At 40.3% G+C, this 16,996-nt stretch overlaps 2 protein-coding genes across 2 annotated transcripts; both read right to left on the bottom strand.

The window, feature by feature from the left end:
- Nucleotides 1–380: 380 nt before the first annotated feature.
- On the bottom strand, nucleotides 381–1,391 carry LOC139465072 (uncharacterized). Its single transcript, XM_071246773.1, has one exon. The coding sequence runs from the start codon at nucleotides 1,371–1,373 to the stop codon at nucleotides 381–383; it is 993 nt and encodes a 330-aa protein (XP_071102874.1). The 5' UTR covers nucleotides 1,374–1,391.
- A 12,101-nt stretch (nucleotides 1,392–13,492) lies between these two features.
- LOC139456130 (uncharacterized protein RT0683-like) lies at nucleotides 13,493–14,266 on the bottom strand. Its single transcript, XM_071237667.1, has one exon. The coding sequence runs from the start codon at nucleotides 14,264–14,266 to the stop codon at nucleotides 13,493–13,495; it is 774 nt and encodes a 257-aa protein (XP_071093768.1).
- Between the last annotated feature and the right edge of the window lie 2,730 nt (nucleotides 14,267–16,996).

Genomic DNA, 16,996 nt, shown 5'->3' with positions numbered 1-16,996 from the left:
AGGCTCGTGACTTGGTTGATGCATGTCATTGTATACCAGTTGCGTAGATCGATGCTCATGATGTCAATCACTTGATTCTCTGGTCCAGACTCGATTATTTATAGACCGCCGTCATATAGCTGGAATATTGCGGAGTGCGACGTTAAACAACAAACGAACACAAAACAAACATCAAAGCGGCGTTAAACACAACTCACTCACTGACTCATACACACTTGATAAGGATAGTAGCAATTGTGAAATGGATTCATATTCGTTTATGTCATATCATTATAAAATATTTATGAAGATGGATATTCTTGTGTGTGCAATATAAAAGTTATGGTGTGCATGTTTACATATCTATCTTTCGACAGTTTATACAAAATTTCATTGTTACATTAATATACTTTTTTCGTTTCATAAACGCTTCTGTTGGAGGAGATGTTGTAGGGGTCTTCCAATATCTCAACGGTTTTGTTATTTGATTCCTTTCGGGTTACAAAGGGAAACTGGTCTTTTAACAGGTGACACGGGAGTTTCACTACACATTTGTCTGGCACGCTCTTCTCCAATCTGTGATCATATGAATTCGATACACAGAGATCGATCTTGTAAGTCTTTTCCAAAACCTTACGAGTGTTCCTTGGAGCTGGCAGCATTATCCCCATGAAGGGCCGTTGGATCAAAGGAAACACATCACTCTTGTTGAATTTCTTTTTCAAGGCTCTACAGTCTCGTATGTTTGAAGGTTTTTCAGAATAAAAGAATATATCGAGGAAGGGCCACTTCCAATGCTTTTCACCAGCCTTTGGAGACTTTATGTGGTAAAATTTCCAGTTTACCTTCCAGCTGGTGTGATGTTCATATTTTGGCCCGAGGGACTGCAGGAATTTCAGCAATAAAGGTTTGTCTTTTTCCCTGACAATAATGTCCATATCATCATCCCAGGGAATCATGCCATGATGAGAGTAGGAACCGAGTAAAGCTCCTGCATAGAGGAAGTAGGTGATGTTTGAAGGCACGCCTTTACTGAAAGTTGTAATGAGGTCTCTATAGTCCTCCTTTTCTGCTTGTGTTAACCTGTCAAAAAATAGAGGCTCTTTGGCTCTTGTCTCTGGTGATTCTTTGCTGTCATTAGCGTAGTTTGATGTCAACCGGTAAGTTCCAGAATGTTTTCTGCCGAGGAAACAGTCAAAGCTTTTGCTTTTGCTTCTTCCTGTGATATTGCTAGCTATAAACTGAATAATTTCGTTTGCGATGCCTTTAACAATGTCTGTGGTGAAATCGGCTCTCGTCACACCCGTTTTGGAATAAGAATAGAGAAAGTAAATATTGCAGCAGAAGAGGAGGGAGAGACACATCAATGTGCTTTTCACGGGGGACACTTTCATGCTTTTATCTTCCGGGTGATGACTAATTGCTGCAAACCAAAACAGGATATATCAATATTTTGTTATTTTAATTTTTATGTTTTAAACATAAAAGTGAAAAGTATCAAGCAGCTGTGAAAACGAGTATACCACGAGAGAGGGGGTGGGGGGAGAGCCGGAGAGTGCATGAGCTAGTATAAGGAGACTGACCGTGGGGAAATGACCGCACAAGTGAGATCCACAGCTGAAGAGAGGAGGAACAGGGAGAGAAGGACGAAGAAGGATGCGGGAGGGGCGTTAGTGCATGCGTGTATGTATGAGTGCGTGAACGTGGGTGACGAGTGTTCTTGCGAACTCACTGCCCCGATGAGATCCGGGTTGACTTCTTATATTCCCTCGAACCAGATGGTTATTATTTTTAAATTGTAGACTATGTCGTCGTTTTCGTTAGAACTGAACTGCATGGGTTTTCATAACATAGTTTTCAATGTGTCAATTATGTTTGTTTGTTTGTTTAACACCGCACTCAGCAATATTCCAGCTGTGTGACAGCAGTCTGTAAATAATCGAGTCTGGACCAGACAATCCAGTGATTAATATCATGAGCATCGATCCATACAATTGGGATCGATGACATGCATCAACCAAGTCAGCGAGCCTGACCACCCAGTCCCGTTAGTCGCCTCTCACGTTAAATATTTCAAGCCACCTGTTTATAATTTTTGATACTACGTTTAGTGGGATAAGAAAATAAATTCAATGTGCGATCAGTGCACATCAATGAGATGGCACACGGTGTTCTGTACTGGACATAATGTACAAGCTCCTTACGTTTCTCTGCACGTACATTTTGGGGCAAAATTCAATATTTTCTGAGGTCGTGGCATGAAAACTACATCAAACTGTACAGATTTCCAGAATTTTGTGAATAAGAATGTAAATTGTGCATGAGTGAGTAGGATTGACGCCTCGTTGAACCGTGTTTCATCTATATCGTAGCGTTTCATCCTTTTATGGGAGGAAAGTCCAAAGTGATTGATGTTGTAGACGTCTTCATATTTTCGGCCCAAATCGAAAAAACCCGATTAACATCAAATTATAAAACATCATTTCAGAAAAAGACGAGTTGTTTTTTTAACTTCAATGTATTGCTCATTTTGCGGTGGCTCTCACTTCAACAAAATAAGACGTTTAAACAACCAATAATGCTATTGAACAGTTCAAAGAAAGAGAATGATACATGTATAATACCGTACATATATTTAAGAGCTATAGAAATAACCTAATCATAATTATCATTGTGATCAGAAGGTACGTTTCCACAAGAGTATCTGTATTTATCGCATTCATGTTCACCAAATGGATTTATGTTAAATAATGACGCGGACGTATTTAACCAGCTTACTCCTAATTCTAATTCACCACTTCATGACCTCAATACAATATCAGAAGTACAATCATTAATCATAGATACTAGTATTTAATACAGCTGGTCTCAAATAAAAAGTCAACATTGTGTGAGATCTTCAACGAATTATAATTCCATGAACTATTACCTATTCAAAATTGGGATCCAAACTTACAATGATTCAGTTGTTAGCAAAAACGTCGAGCGTCTTCCGTCAGTGTATGCTGCAACATGTGAGCTTTTAATCATATAAAAAGTAAACATAAAGGTCGCTTGTTTCAATGCGGACGAACTGTAACATAATGTTGCATGGAACATACACGTAATTGTTTCAGCAGAAAGAAGAGCGTGCTTACCTTCTGGTGACAAGTAATGTGTGAGGAATTGCAGACGAGTATGTATTTCAATCACGGCGCATGTACATGCTTGTTATCAGATAAGGCTATGCGCTGACCCGGTTATGATAATGTGGCTTTCGGTTTCAATTATCGTTTTGCACGTAGAGTAGCCTTCAATGGAAATGGAGGACAAGTGCATAATTTTCAAAGTGTACTTTATTCAAAGAATTATTTAGTCTCTGCTTCTATGAAATTGAAAAGGTAAACGTACGAATATTCTCAGGACCAATGTGACATTTTTCGACTTTTTTTGCATAATGATCCCCAGTTTAACATGGTTACCCCCCTCATACATAATACAATCACAACCACCTGACCAGTCCTTGTTTTATCTCCTCAATGTCTTAACCAGGCAGGGTAACAAAATGTACCATTATTAACGTCTTTTGGTTTTGGGTTTGGTTAGTTGTTTAACACCGCACTCAGCAATATTCCAGCTATATGACGGAGGTCTGTAAATAATCGAGTCTGGACAAGACAATCCAGTATTTAATATCATGAGCATCGATCCACACAATTGGGATCGATGACATGCATCAACCAAGTCAGCGAGCCTGACCACCCGATCCCGTTAGTTGCCTCTTACGGCAAGCATGGGTTGCTGAAGACCTATTCAACCCCGGATCTTCACGGGTCTATTGGTGTGACGCCGACATCGACCGAACCACATACCTTCCGTACTCCAGGCAGACTCTCTATTCACTGGACCACGGATGCGGTCTTAAGTGTACAAAACATTAATGTAAGTATTCATCTTTTAGCACTGAATAGATAGTGCTTGAAATGTGGGAAAGTCAATATGACCAAGTGGGGAGGTAAATTTCTCAACACATTAGACGAAATCCAGTTCTTTGAGCTGTCTCCCAATGCAGCTCCTCTCTGACCCTTTGCTGTCACACACACCCTGTCTCTTTTATTCTCACGCTTTCTCCCTGTTTCTCATCAGTATACCTATATACTGTATCTTGGGACTAATGCTAGAGCAGGACTTCTCTTTAGTGCCTTAAGCCAACTTCAGATGACAAGTATTTATTATCATACTCCCATAAGTAGAAGAAACATATAAGTATTTCTATATTTTGCTTAACTTACTTTATTATTATTTTATTATTATTATTATTGTTGTTGTTGTTGTTGTTGTTATTTACAGATTATTATTTTTTTGTTTTAAATGCAGCAAAGAGGGTTCGGGTGATCCTGGCACAATCAGGCTTGTTAGGCTCATCATCAGCTCAGGGCCCTTGCCCCCTCTACACGCAGCCCAGACAGCGAAAGGACTTCTCCTAGGAAGCGCTGCCTAGTCAAACCCACCCAGAACTTTTCAGAGAATGTGAAGACTCCCCAAAACTACAGCCTTCTGCATTACCCAGATTGTCAGAAGGGCTGTATTCCTGGTAGCAGACCCGGGTACTCTCCCAATGTCAGTCAACAGATTGGGAGGTACCAGCCTAAGGCACCGACTTGGTTGATGCATGTCATCGATCCCAATTGCGTAGGTCGATGCACATGATATCAATAACTGGATTGTCTGGTCCAGACCCGATTTACTTACAGACCTCCGTCATATAGCTGGGATATTGCTGAGTTGGGCGTTAAACAACAAACCAACAAACAACTAACAACATTGCTATTTTACCCCTCTATTTATGCAGGAGATGTGACCCTGGCTCTTTGGCTCCCGTTTTTGTATATTAATCTACAAGAGATGTGGCACCTCCTGGCTTTTTAGCCTTCCTGGCCGCAGAGAAGTGACCACCCCGGGATATTTAGCTCCCTTATTTGTACATTAATCTACAAAGAAGTGTCCATCCCGGTCTATTTAGCTTTTTTTAGGTCCGTATATCAATCGCCAGGGAAGTGACACCTGCTGGCTATTTAGCTTCCTTTGTGTATATTAATCTAAAGAGAAGCGACTACCGCATGGCTATCAAGCTGCCTTTTTGTATATTCATCTATATATGGCATTTCCATGGACACTTCCAAACTACAGTGAAACATCACTTTCCGAACTATGTTGTTGTGAATAAATATGTAAATTTACAGCCATATAACTCAGCACATTCATCTCCTTAACCCGGAAACTGATCAGTCCGGACGATTTCACCAGGAGCTGTACAGTCCGGATAAACGACGAAACATAACACTGTAACGTGCTTACCTTTCAGTGTGTGAATGTGTCGTCCCTGGTATCAACGCAGTTACCCAAATGGGATTATGTCTGGCAAACCGGCGTTGTGGCGTAAGGTCCTCCCAACAATTTGCGATAATTGGATGTGAGAGAAATGCAGTCTTTTAACATTGACAAGCTACCAGTTTGGACATTATCGAATAAGTTTAGCCTCATATTTCATTATTCTACTTGATGGACGAAATTTAACAGGAATTTGTTTGGAACAGAAGTTCAATGTACATGTTCTGATAGACGTATGCGTTGATATTTTCGCTGTATTGAGAACATATATGATTAATATTATATTTATTATATCGCAGACGCTTAATCTCCTTACTAAGCATTGCATCTCAGCATGTGCATCACATTAATGTTTCAAATATTTCGGCTTCCAATCGTTGACCCCGGTTTGATTTCGGAAAAGAAAACAGTGACAGTTTCCCAATACATCATGCATTTCACTGGAGCCGACTAAAGATGATCGGGTGGTCAGGCTCGTTGAATTGGTTGACTGTCTGTCATCGTGCCCGACTGCGGAGGTCACTTGTTTGTCCAGCCCAAACTCAATTACACACCGGCCTCCGTGGTATTAGCTGGAATAATGCTGCGGCTTAAAACATTTACTCATTAAACTGGGTTTATCCCGACAATACAATGTACCTATCATTTTGTTAACAATCATCACATTTACATATATGTTTGACGAGTTTAAGATGTTCTTATTTATTATTGTTTGTCATAAGCAACAGGATATTTTTTTCACTCATCGTTTCAAAACACGCATGAACCGTGACGATTCGGGTTACAATTGGTCTTCAGCAACCCATGCATGTTGAAAGAGACGAATATGCTTTTGGTAAGAGGCGACTAACGGGATCGGATGGTTAGGCTCGATGACTTGCTTATTGCATTGTTTCCCAATTGCGTGGGTCGATGCTCATGACATCAATCACTGGATTGTCTGGTCCAGACGGCTTATTTACAGACCGTCGTCATACAGCTGGAATATTGCTGAGCGCGGCGTTAAACAACAAACAAACTTATATATCTATGGATACCTACATGACAAAATTGCAAATCACCTTATGATCATTACAGCAAAATTTACGTGTGCCTGGGTGCATATGAGAGGACGGGGCTAGCTTCATGCGTCTGACAGCTTGACACTTCACCAGTCTACCACGTAAATGTGTTCAGACAATAATTATAAGGTGAAGCTTAACAAAACGCAAACCCCGTAAACTTATTTCACCATTAGCGTGCCGGTTGTTGTTATATTTTCAATTTGAGTATGTGTCACCAGCTCTTTCGCAACACCACGTGTGGATACAAAGGCGGGATAGATCACAAGCATCTTATGCTTGCCGAGAGCGATCTGTGATAACAATGGCATCCCCGATAATCGAGGTATTATGAATGCCCTGGACCCATGTGCTGATAATTCTCAGTTCTGCGTGTGATTATAAAAACCTGTCCAATCAAATTACATACATGAGCGAGAGAAATTATGCGCGCAGTTATTGTAGCTGTTCGTTGCTCAACATTTCGCGAATTCCTGGTGTCATCACTATTTGATAGTGATTCATACATACGCTTATAGTGAAGTCGGGATCTTACAATGGCCTCTGCGTTTAGGAAAGACTTCTTATGATTATGGACAGGTTTTCGTCGGTTTAATTTACGTTCATGAAAACGAAGAATACTAAGATTTACTAAGATATATCATGTTCACTTGTAGAATATATTCATACTCCTAAAATACAATTATACCAAAATGCCTTACGATTTCTGTGTCTTCATATATGTACGTCTGTACCCCTGTACGTCTGTACCCCTGCACAACTAACCCCTTACGGCCTTGCTCACTGGAAATGTTATGTTGGTCCACTGCTCACTGGAAATGTTTTGTTGGCCTACTGCTCACTGGAAATGTTTTTTTGGTCTACTGCTCACTGGAAATGTTTTGTTGGTCTGCTGCTCACTGGAAATGTTGTGTTGGTCTGCTGCTCACAGGAAATGTTTTGTTGGCCTACTGCTCACTGGAACTGTTTTGTTGGTCTACTGCTCACTGGAAATGTTTTGTTGGTCAGCTGCTCACTGGAAATGTTTTGTTGGCCTACTGCTCACTGGAATCGGGATCAGGTGGTCAGACTCGAGGACTTGGTTGATGCATGTCATCGTATCTCAATTGCGTGGGCCGATGCTCATGATGTCAATCACTGGATTGTCTGGTCCAGACTCGATTATTTACAGACCAGATTATTAACACACCACGTGATACAGTGAACCTTCACTCACTCACTCACTTTACGATGTACAATACATAATGGAATCATGGTTGAGGACCGGATGAGAACATAACATTATGAATCACAGGTTTTCATAGCAAATATATAGGCATTACCACCAGTTTGTCAGGGTAATAAATTATGGAGTGATATGTACTTGTATAATTTTTTGTTGTTGCTTAACGCCGTACTCAGCAATACTCCTGCTGTATGACGGCGGTCTGTAAATAATCGAGTCTGGTCCATACAATCCAGTGATTGATATCATGAGCATCGAACCACGCAATTGGGATCGACAACATTCATCAAACCAAGTCAGCGAGCCTGACCACCCGATCCCGTTAGTCGCCCCTTACGACAAGCATAGTTGCCTTTTACGGCAAGCATGGGTTGCTGAAGACCTATTCTATCCCGTGTCTTCCAATATATATTGGATATATACTCTGGAAAAATAGAAACGCCGTACGGATCAGAGACGTTTTACAAGCGTCGCAGGGAACGTTATGCCCGAAACTGCAAACAGGAAGTGGACACATTTAGCGGTGGTAGTGAGTTTATGTGGGCTGTCATCATCTACACTGGTAGAACAGACTTGGTGCAAGTCCAAGGAAATTTACCGGCACACGGTTACAAGGGTGGGATTCTTCGGCCACACGTCCTTCCCATTATGCAACAAGCGAACGTCATTTTCCATCAAGACAACGCTCGACCTCACACGACAAGACTGACAACAGCCTTTTTGTGGAATCACAAAGTCCAGGCCCAATCGAGCATTAATGTTTTGTTTCTTTGTTGTTTAACGCCACACTCAGCAATATTCCAGCTATATGACGACGGTCTGTTAATAATCGAGTCTGCTACTCTAAGCTACTGAGAATAAATCCACAATCCATGAACGCGAGTCCTGGTGACGTGTTAATTAGGTAGCCAATCATCTGTGTAAAGACCCTCCCCAAAACTTTGCTATGACACGCTGCAGCTGATGACGTGAACTGGGCAAATCGCTCCGATTATGTGATACTTTATCTGTCAGCAACCTACCTTGTCTCGTGAGATATATGTTTACGATTTGCGTGATTTGCGTGATCCAAAGGCTTGAGGAACCAAAGAAACAGGTGACCTAAAAAAGGACACAATGGAATTCCTTTTCTGCATATATGACAGCAGTGTTGTAACGAATTATGAATTATGGATGGAAAGAATCCTGAACATTAACACGAAAATGTGCACCTCGTTGTGTGATTAAGCCGCGCTTGGTGTGAGACCGGGATGATTCTGTTTTAGGTGACGTACCGAGACACGCTGACATATTGGTAGTCTGTAATACAGACTCTGAAACGAAAAATTCGAAAATATGATAAACCCTTCGTATTATGGAATGGAAATATAAGACGACTCCTCTCCTACCTAATTTTTAATTATGTTTCGTCTACCTTCCGTAGCAAATAAAATGAAAGTACCTGCATGTCAAACAATGAACATGTTTTGTCCCTTTTTTCATAATCTCTTGAAGAAGGTTCGTCCGTGATCGGAAATGTCTGTGATCACTTTGCATGACAGCTAAACCCAGAGAGTTATGTTTAGATTTTTTAAAAACAAAATAATGTCATGATACATCAGTTTAATTGTATCTACAATACCATACCAGAAATAACAATAGTATCCATTTCCGGGTTTAATGAGTATTCGAGGCCCGTACATTTCATTGTCACCGACGGCGTTACATTAAAAATCAAAGAATTAATTCAAAGATTAGATTATGTATATATTCAACATATTCATATTCTAAGGGGATTGTGTTGCAGCCTGTCTCTGTGGGGATTGTATTGCAGCCTGTCTCAATGGGGATCGTATTGCAGCCTGTTTCTGTGGGGATTATATTGCTTCCTGGCTCTGCGGGGATTATATTGCAGCCTGTCTGTGAGGATTATATTGCTGCCTGTCTCTGTTGGGATTATATTGCAACCTGCCTCTGTTGGGATTATATTGCAGCCTGTGTGTGAGGATTATATTGCAGCCTGTCCCTGTGGGGCTTATATAGCATCCTTCCTCTATATGGATTATATTGCAGCCTGTCTCTGTGGGGATTATATTGCAACCTGCCTCTGTGGGGATTATATCGCAGCCTGTCTCTATTAGGATTATATTGCAGCCTGCCTCTGTGAGGATTATATTGCAGCCTGCCTCTGTGAGGATTATATTGCAGCCTGTCCCTGTGGGGATTATATAGCAGCCTGCCTCTGTGGGGATTATATTGCAGCCTGTCTGTGGGGATTATATAGTAGCCTGCCTCTGTGGGGATTATATTGCAGCCTGTCTGTGGGGATTATATAGCAGCCTGCCTCTGTGGGGATTATATTGCAGTCTGTCTGTTGGGATCATATAGCATCCTGCCTCTGTGGGGATTATATTGCATCCTGCTTCTGTTGGGATCATATAGCATCCTGCCTCTGTGAGTGTGTGTAAAGGATACAGCATGCTCCCGATGGAAGGTTTCGTACAAAATGTGAACAGATCCCAATTCCGACTTTTAACATTTGTAACCAAACCCGAGGGAAAGTTTTATCTGCCCTATCAACCAATATTAAAATCTGAAACAAAATTCATTAACAAAAATGTTTCAAACACACTTTCCATGAACGTTATGAAACGGACGTAAAATATATTTTTCTGGCGTACATAAGCGAGTCTTAAAAGCGTAATGATTTAATTTGGACTTCAAGTCCAAAGGAACACAAAGACGTGTGTACAAAGTACTGACTAAATTATTGCAGGCACATGTAGCTAAAAAATATTTCAAGGAATTGTGATTAACTTGGATCCGTGTTAGATGTATTTGAAACGGTATTTTATTTCATTCTTCTTGTAATCGAGTAAACGAAACGGTTGAAACATAAGGGAAAGATGAGATAATTCATGACCTGGAACACATGGTATGTTGACTTGTCACATTAATATTGTTGGTACGTTGTTTGTTCCGTCTACATGGCGCTCTTTTCCAGAGCCATGACTTCATATAGTAAGTTATGACGTCACGTAGAACGTCTCTATATAAACAGTCGAGAGGTTCACGAGGTAGGTATTACGTGAAAATATATATATATTACTTTCCCATTAACGTCTTGTTGTGGCCTTGATGATTATCTTTGTAGAATTTGTTCAAATTGGTGGTTATGCATTCAAGTTCTTCAGTTCATGAAAAGGAGTGCCCTCTTAGGTGCAACAATTCGCTGTGTAGCGTTGCGTCCCTTATGCGAGGATTTTGTCCTTCTCCACAAAAATTGTCCCCGTATATTCTTGAAAATATAATTATCCTTAAGACTGTTATAATAATTTGCCTGCCACAAAAATGACATGGTTGCACGATGGGTTGGGTTTTTTCACACAAATTCAGGCTCATTTGATCGGTCCCTTTCGATCGTGAACTCGATTCGCTTTGGTTTGTTGGTTTGTTGTTTAACGCCGCAATATTCCAGCCATATGACGGCGGTCTGTAAATAATCGAGTCAAGACAAGACAAGAAGTTTATTGTATGAAAGGCCTCCGGCCTATATACAAATACACACAATGTATACATACTTTCAACATATGTGCATTCTAGGAGACATTTGTATTTACAAGTTCTTGGCGAATATTGAGTGCTTGATGGAGAAATTGAGCTAGGCTGTAGATTACATCAGAAGATTGATTAGACATAAGTGATATAAGGGATGTGGTACATTGCTGTTTAAGGTATTTAGCGGGTACAAAACGTTTTCGGATATCTTGGTAAAACTCACAGATAAAAAGTACATGAAATTCGTCCTCAACACCCATATCACATAATGGACACAAACGCATAGATTTTAACGAATTTTGTCTTCTTCCGGTATTTACTCTAATATCACTCAGTCCCAAAAGAAAACGTGTGAATGTTGAACGAAGATTTAAATTACAAAGAACACTTAAATATTTTTCAGGCTCCAGTAAGGATTTTAATTATCTATACACATCATATCTACTACTTGCATTTAAATTAGACATCCATGTTTGATAAAAGGTATTTACAATTCTTTCTTTGAACATATTTACAAACATACAGGTGTTACCAACTCCTTGATAAATCCAAGCATAGCCAAAGCCATTTGAGAACAAAAGTACCCGAATATTTGATGCCCAAATGTTGTAACCCAGATTATCATAGTTGTATAACATATTGTAAGCTTTCCTTGGCAGTCGCTGTTTGTGCATAGTAAGTATTTTTAGCCAATATCTGATACAACGAATATATGAATTAACGTACAAATGATATCTACCGCACTCTCCGTAAACAATATTATTAGGGAAGTTGACACCAATCATTAAAAAAAAATTAAAGGCAAGAAGATGTACTTTTTCGATTGTATTAAAATGTTTAAAACCCTATAATTCAGAGCCATACAAAAGTATTGGTTGTATCTGTGTGTCAAACAGTTTAAAGAATATACTTGGGGATAAAGGCTGGAGTTTAGATAAAGTTGACAATAACATGACCATGGTTTTTTTACCCCTTACAGATAAATCCTAAACAAGATTACCCATACTTAAAGTGTTGGTAAACAGAACACCTAGGTATTTATACTTACTAACACCTTTAACTCTTGAACCCTTATCTGAATATCAGATTCAAGGATTTCCCGATCTATTTCAGAAAAGAAATCATCTTCATTTATAGGACCATATATGTCATCAAAAAGCGTATGATCAAATACGTCATTTGTTGAAAATACTTCTTTAAAAAGAATTGCCCATTCAGCTTTTGAAATGCTACAAGCAGGGATGTTTCTCATATTAATGGTTCGAACCTCTTTCCAAAATTTCTTAGCATTACCCATTGCATTATATAGCTGTCCAATTATATTGTGTCGTATCTTGTTCTTACATAACCTGATTTCGTACTTATATCGATTTCTTAAGGAACAGTAACTCTTTCTGTTATCAGCAGACTTGTTACTTCTAAATTTCCGTAGTGCTCGCCTCGTAGGACGTTTTGCCTGCATACATTCAATGCTATAACGTCTGTTAATCATGTAGCCATTCTTAGAGCATAAGGCTTTCTTCATGCAGCTGGCGGAATTCAGTTAATAGTCTACGAAGCTAGACAAAGATCTATCTATATCAACATGTAGAAGTTCTATTAATTCAGTCAGACAGCTCTTAAGATTATCCAAGTAACGAGATTCGTGAAAATCATTCCAAACATATTTGACCAGAGGCTGGTCACTACACTGGTCAAGACCGTTACTTATTAGTTTTATGTGACAATTCAAGAGGAAAATGGTCAGAGACGGGGTTTTCCCAAATGCATAATGAGGAAATATGATGGAAGAAATCAACTGAACAAATGAAATAATCATTAACGCTACTGGCCTGGTGCCTTACAAATGTAAATTCTCCGTGCAAATCCCCATTCACACGCCCATTAACTAGGGACCAGACAATCCAGTAATTAATATCATGAGCATCGATCCACGCAATTGGGATCGATGACATGCATCAACCAAGTCAGCGAGCCTGACCACCCGATCCCGTTAGTCGCCTCTTACGACAAACATAGTCACCTTTTACGGCAAGCATAGGTTGCTGAAGACCTACTCTACCCCAGATCTTCACGGGTCGAACTCGATTCGCAGAATCACCCTGATTATGATTCCTAGTTTGTCAGCGGTTAATGCGTGATCATTGATGCAGTATGAATGCAACAAAGACTTTTTAAGAGGACACAACTATACATTTACCTTTATCGAAATGTCAGGGCCAAAACGTAAACTGATCATCAAAATACAGTGGCCTCTCACTTACAAATTGTTAAATGACACTATCCCTACTGGCATTTGTGTTTATCACAGATGTTATAATTATAACCAACTGTCATATTCATAGTTAATTTCCAGTATTTCAACAGATGTGTTATTGGACTTTTTTCTGGTTACAAAGGGAAATTTGTCTTTCAAAAGAGAACAGGGAAGTCTTGATCTACATTTCACTGGGACAGGCTTCTCCAGCCTGTGATCATAAGAATTCGACACACATACATGTAGATCGTAATTGTAATGCAAACCCAACACCTTACGGGTCTCTCTTGGCGCTGGCAGCATCATTCCCATAAAGGGCCGTCTAATCAAAGGAAATATATCACTCTTGTTGAATTTCTTATGCAGTTTTCTACTTGTTTGGATGAATGTATCTTTTTCAGAATAAAAGAATATGTCAAGAAACGGCCAATTCCATTTCTTTTTACCTGCCTTTTGGGATTGTGTGCGATAGAATTTCCAGTTTTCTCTCCGCCCAGTGTAAAGTTCATATTCTGGGCCCAGGATGCTCAGGAATTTCAGGAGGGAAGGTTTGTCCTTGTCCTCGACAATGATGTCAAAATCGTCGTCCCACGGAACTATGCCGTGATGAAAGTAGGAACCATATAAAGTTCCTGCATAGAGGAAATAGGTTATGTTTGAAGACACGACTTTGCTGAAAGTTTGGATGAGGTCCCGAAACTCGGTTTTGTCTTTCTGTGATATCCTTTCATAAAATAGAGACTTTGCTCGTCTCTCAGCTTCCGTATAAGTCTTACTGTTTCCATTATCGAGTTCGCTGACGAGACATCCGTCCTTTCCTTCCTTAATGTCTCCCATTGTTGCAATATCTCTTTCGAAATGTTCTTTCATATATTTTCTAAGGTTTCTTGCAGTGTACTGTTTATCAATGTTTCTACTTTCTCCTGCATTATCTCCTGTGAAATCCCCTGTGAAATCCCCTGTGAAATCCTTCCTCAAATCCGTCTTCGTTTTAGAATAAAGGAAGTACGTACACGGTATGCACACAAGGAACCAAACACAGACAAACACACGCTTTCTTGATAGGAATACTGTTATCATTCTAACACGGAGTCGCTGCAAAGACAAAAGCAATGACACAATTAATCATGTAAGTGTAAAATGAATATAATATGTAGAGCATGACATGAATGAAATACCCGTCTTACAGCATCATGCATAAAAGAACAAAAATACCAATAATTAAATTTGTCGTAATTGGTTGAACTGTTTTGAATTTTCGCACACAAATATGCTATTTCAAGCACAGAAAGTGGTTAAGTGTTTTAATTATAATTATTAACATCATTAATTTCGACTTTTGATATCATGTACCAACCTGTATTGCTTTCTTTGTAACCCACTTACTAATAAATTAAATCTTATTATAATATCATTTGTAATTTGATTAATCTAAATGTAGCAACAGCAACATCTATTAATGGCTTCACAATACGTTCAAGGTACTAAAATATAGAATCAAACTAAAATTGATAGGTGAGGTGAAATGGAATTTAACGTCGCGTTCAAGATTTTTGCACTTATATAGCGACGTGCATGTACGTGTGTGTGTGTGGCTGCTTGTACTAGTCCGGACTGATGCCGATTTATAGTGCTAGAACACTGAGATACAATGCCGCAGTTTAACATGAATACCCCACTCAGACACAGTTTACTGACTCCGAGCCGACCAGTCCTTGTTTTAGCCCCTTAATACCGAGCGCCCAGCTGGGTTACAACAAGTAATTTTTTTACGTCTTTTGGTATGACGTTGCCGGCGATCGAACCCCGGACCTTCCGCTCTCCGGGCGGACGCTCTACCATTAGACCACGGAGGCGGTCCTACAATTGATACATCAAATAGATGTAATATCACATGACAAAACGGCAAAAATGTTAACGTTATGCTTCGTCTGTGTGCTTTTAACTGCAGCTAAATGCATCTGCCTGTATCTGCAATTAAAGATCTGGGTTTCACTGTCGTGACATCCTCACTTTCATTTTCAGTGACGATACTCGAAGCACTAAGATCGCTTTGTGAAACGGGTACCTTGTCTCTATACGAAGATGTACGTCATGGGTACAATGTGTGAAGCCCATTCCTGGTGTCCCCCGCCGTGATATTGCTGGAATATTGCTAAAATGGACCAGGCGTCGCACACAGTCTTGTGGGATATCTGTGCATATCTGCTGGAGTATGTTTCGAAGTTCGTGGAGTGTCTGTGGAACACGTGGCTGACGTCGAAGGCGCCGATCCCTCTCATCCCACATGTGCTCGATTGGTGAGAGATCAGGGGAGCGAGCCGGCCAGGGGATGTCATTCACGTTGTTTTGTTGAAGGGAATTCTGAAGAAGTCGAGCAATATGAGGCCGGACGTTGTCATGTTGAAAGGTAATGCCTGGGCCATGACGACCCCAAAACGGTAGAACAACAGGGTCGATGATCTCGTCGCGGTAGCGCTGCCCATTGAGATTTCCCTCTACCACTATCAAACGGGTCCCCTGTCTTGCTGTAATCCCACCCACATACCATAACGCTGCCGCCCACGAACCGATCTTCTTCCATGACACAATGATGGACGTAACGTTCACCTCGACGTCCATCGCTGTGGCTGAGGTGAAAACGAGACTCGTCAGTGAATAGAACTTGTCCCCACTGCATGGCCGTCCAGCGTAGACCCTGTCTGCAACACGTGCACTGTAGACGTGCTTGGCGGTGGTTTCCTGTCAAAATGGGACGTCTGGCGGGTCTTCCGGCCAGGGATGCTTCTTGCAGTCACTGTTGCTGGCTGGAATCTATTTCGTAGGTGTGTTGTTCGAATCCAGTTGTCTTGTCGATTATTGGTTACGCGTGGCCTGCCACTCCGAGGATGATCTCGGACGGCATTCGTCTGTTGCCAACGTTGCCATAAACACCAAATGGTGTTTCTGTCGACGTTAAATTGTCTTGCAACATCACGTTGACGCGATCCTATCCAAGCATACCAATGCCTCGCAGACGCTCATTTTCGGACAGGCGTGGCATTTCGTCATGTTGAATAATTGCGTAATTTTGTTGTTTTTCTGAGTTGTCAGCAGGTGCTAAACAATACATATGGAAGTCAACACACATGTTTCTATACCCATTCACGGTTAGTGAAATGCATGGGGCTTGCATAAAAGTCAACTTTTGCATGGAATGCATGCTTTTCTGTAGCAGCTGCATTTTTGTGACTTGATTCCATACATGTACTACAATATTGAAAACCAAACTTTACTTGTTTGAAAAATACACTAAAATATATGTGTCACAGGAACTTTTGTTGTTGTGTATATATTTAATATAAACTATTGCATACTAACCTTTGCATTTGAAATTTGTTTTGAAATAGAATCAGTTAATCAGTTGTTATAGCAAAGATTTACTTTAATTTTTTATGGTCTGACTCATGACAGATTTGTTGTTCACACTGCAAACATGAACACATCATTTTTTCAAGAACGTAACCGGAAAAGCGTCGATTTCCGAGCACCGTGATATAGTAGGCATCACTCCTACACTGATTATAT

Source organism: Haliotis cracherodii, unplaced genomic scaffold, assembly GCF_022045235.1.
Source record: "Haliotis cracherodii isolate W230 unplaced genomic scaffold, xgHalCrac1.p SCAF_1, whole genome shotgun sequence".
In the NCBI taxonomy this organism is placed as follows: domain Eukaryota; kingdom Metazoa; phylum Mollusca; class Gastropoda; order Lepetellida; family Haliotidae; genus Haliotis; species Haliotis cracherodii.
This window is presented reverse-complemented; position numbering and strand designations above follow the sequence as displayed.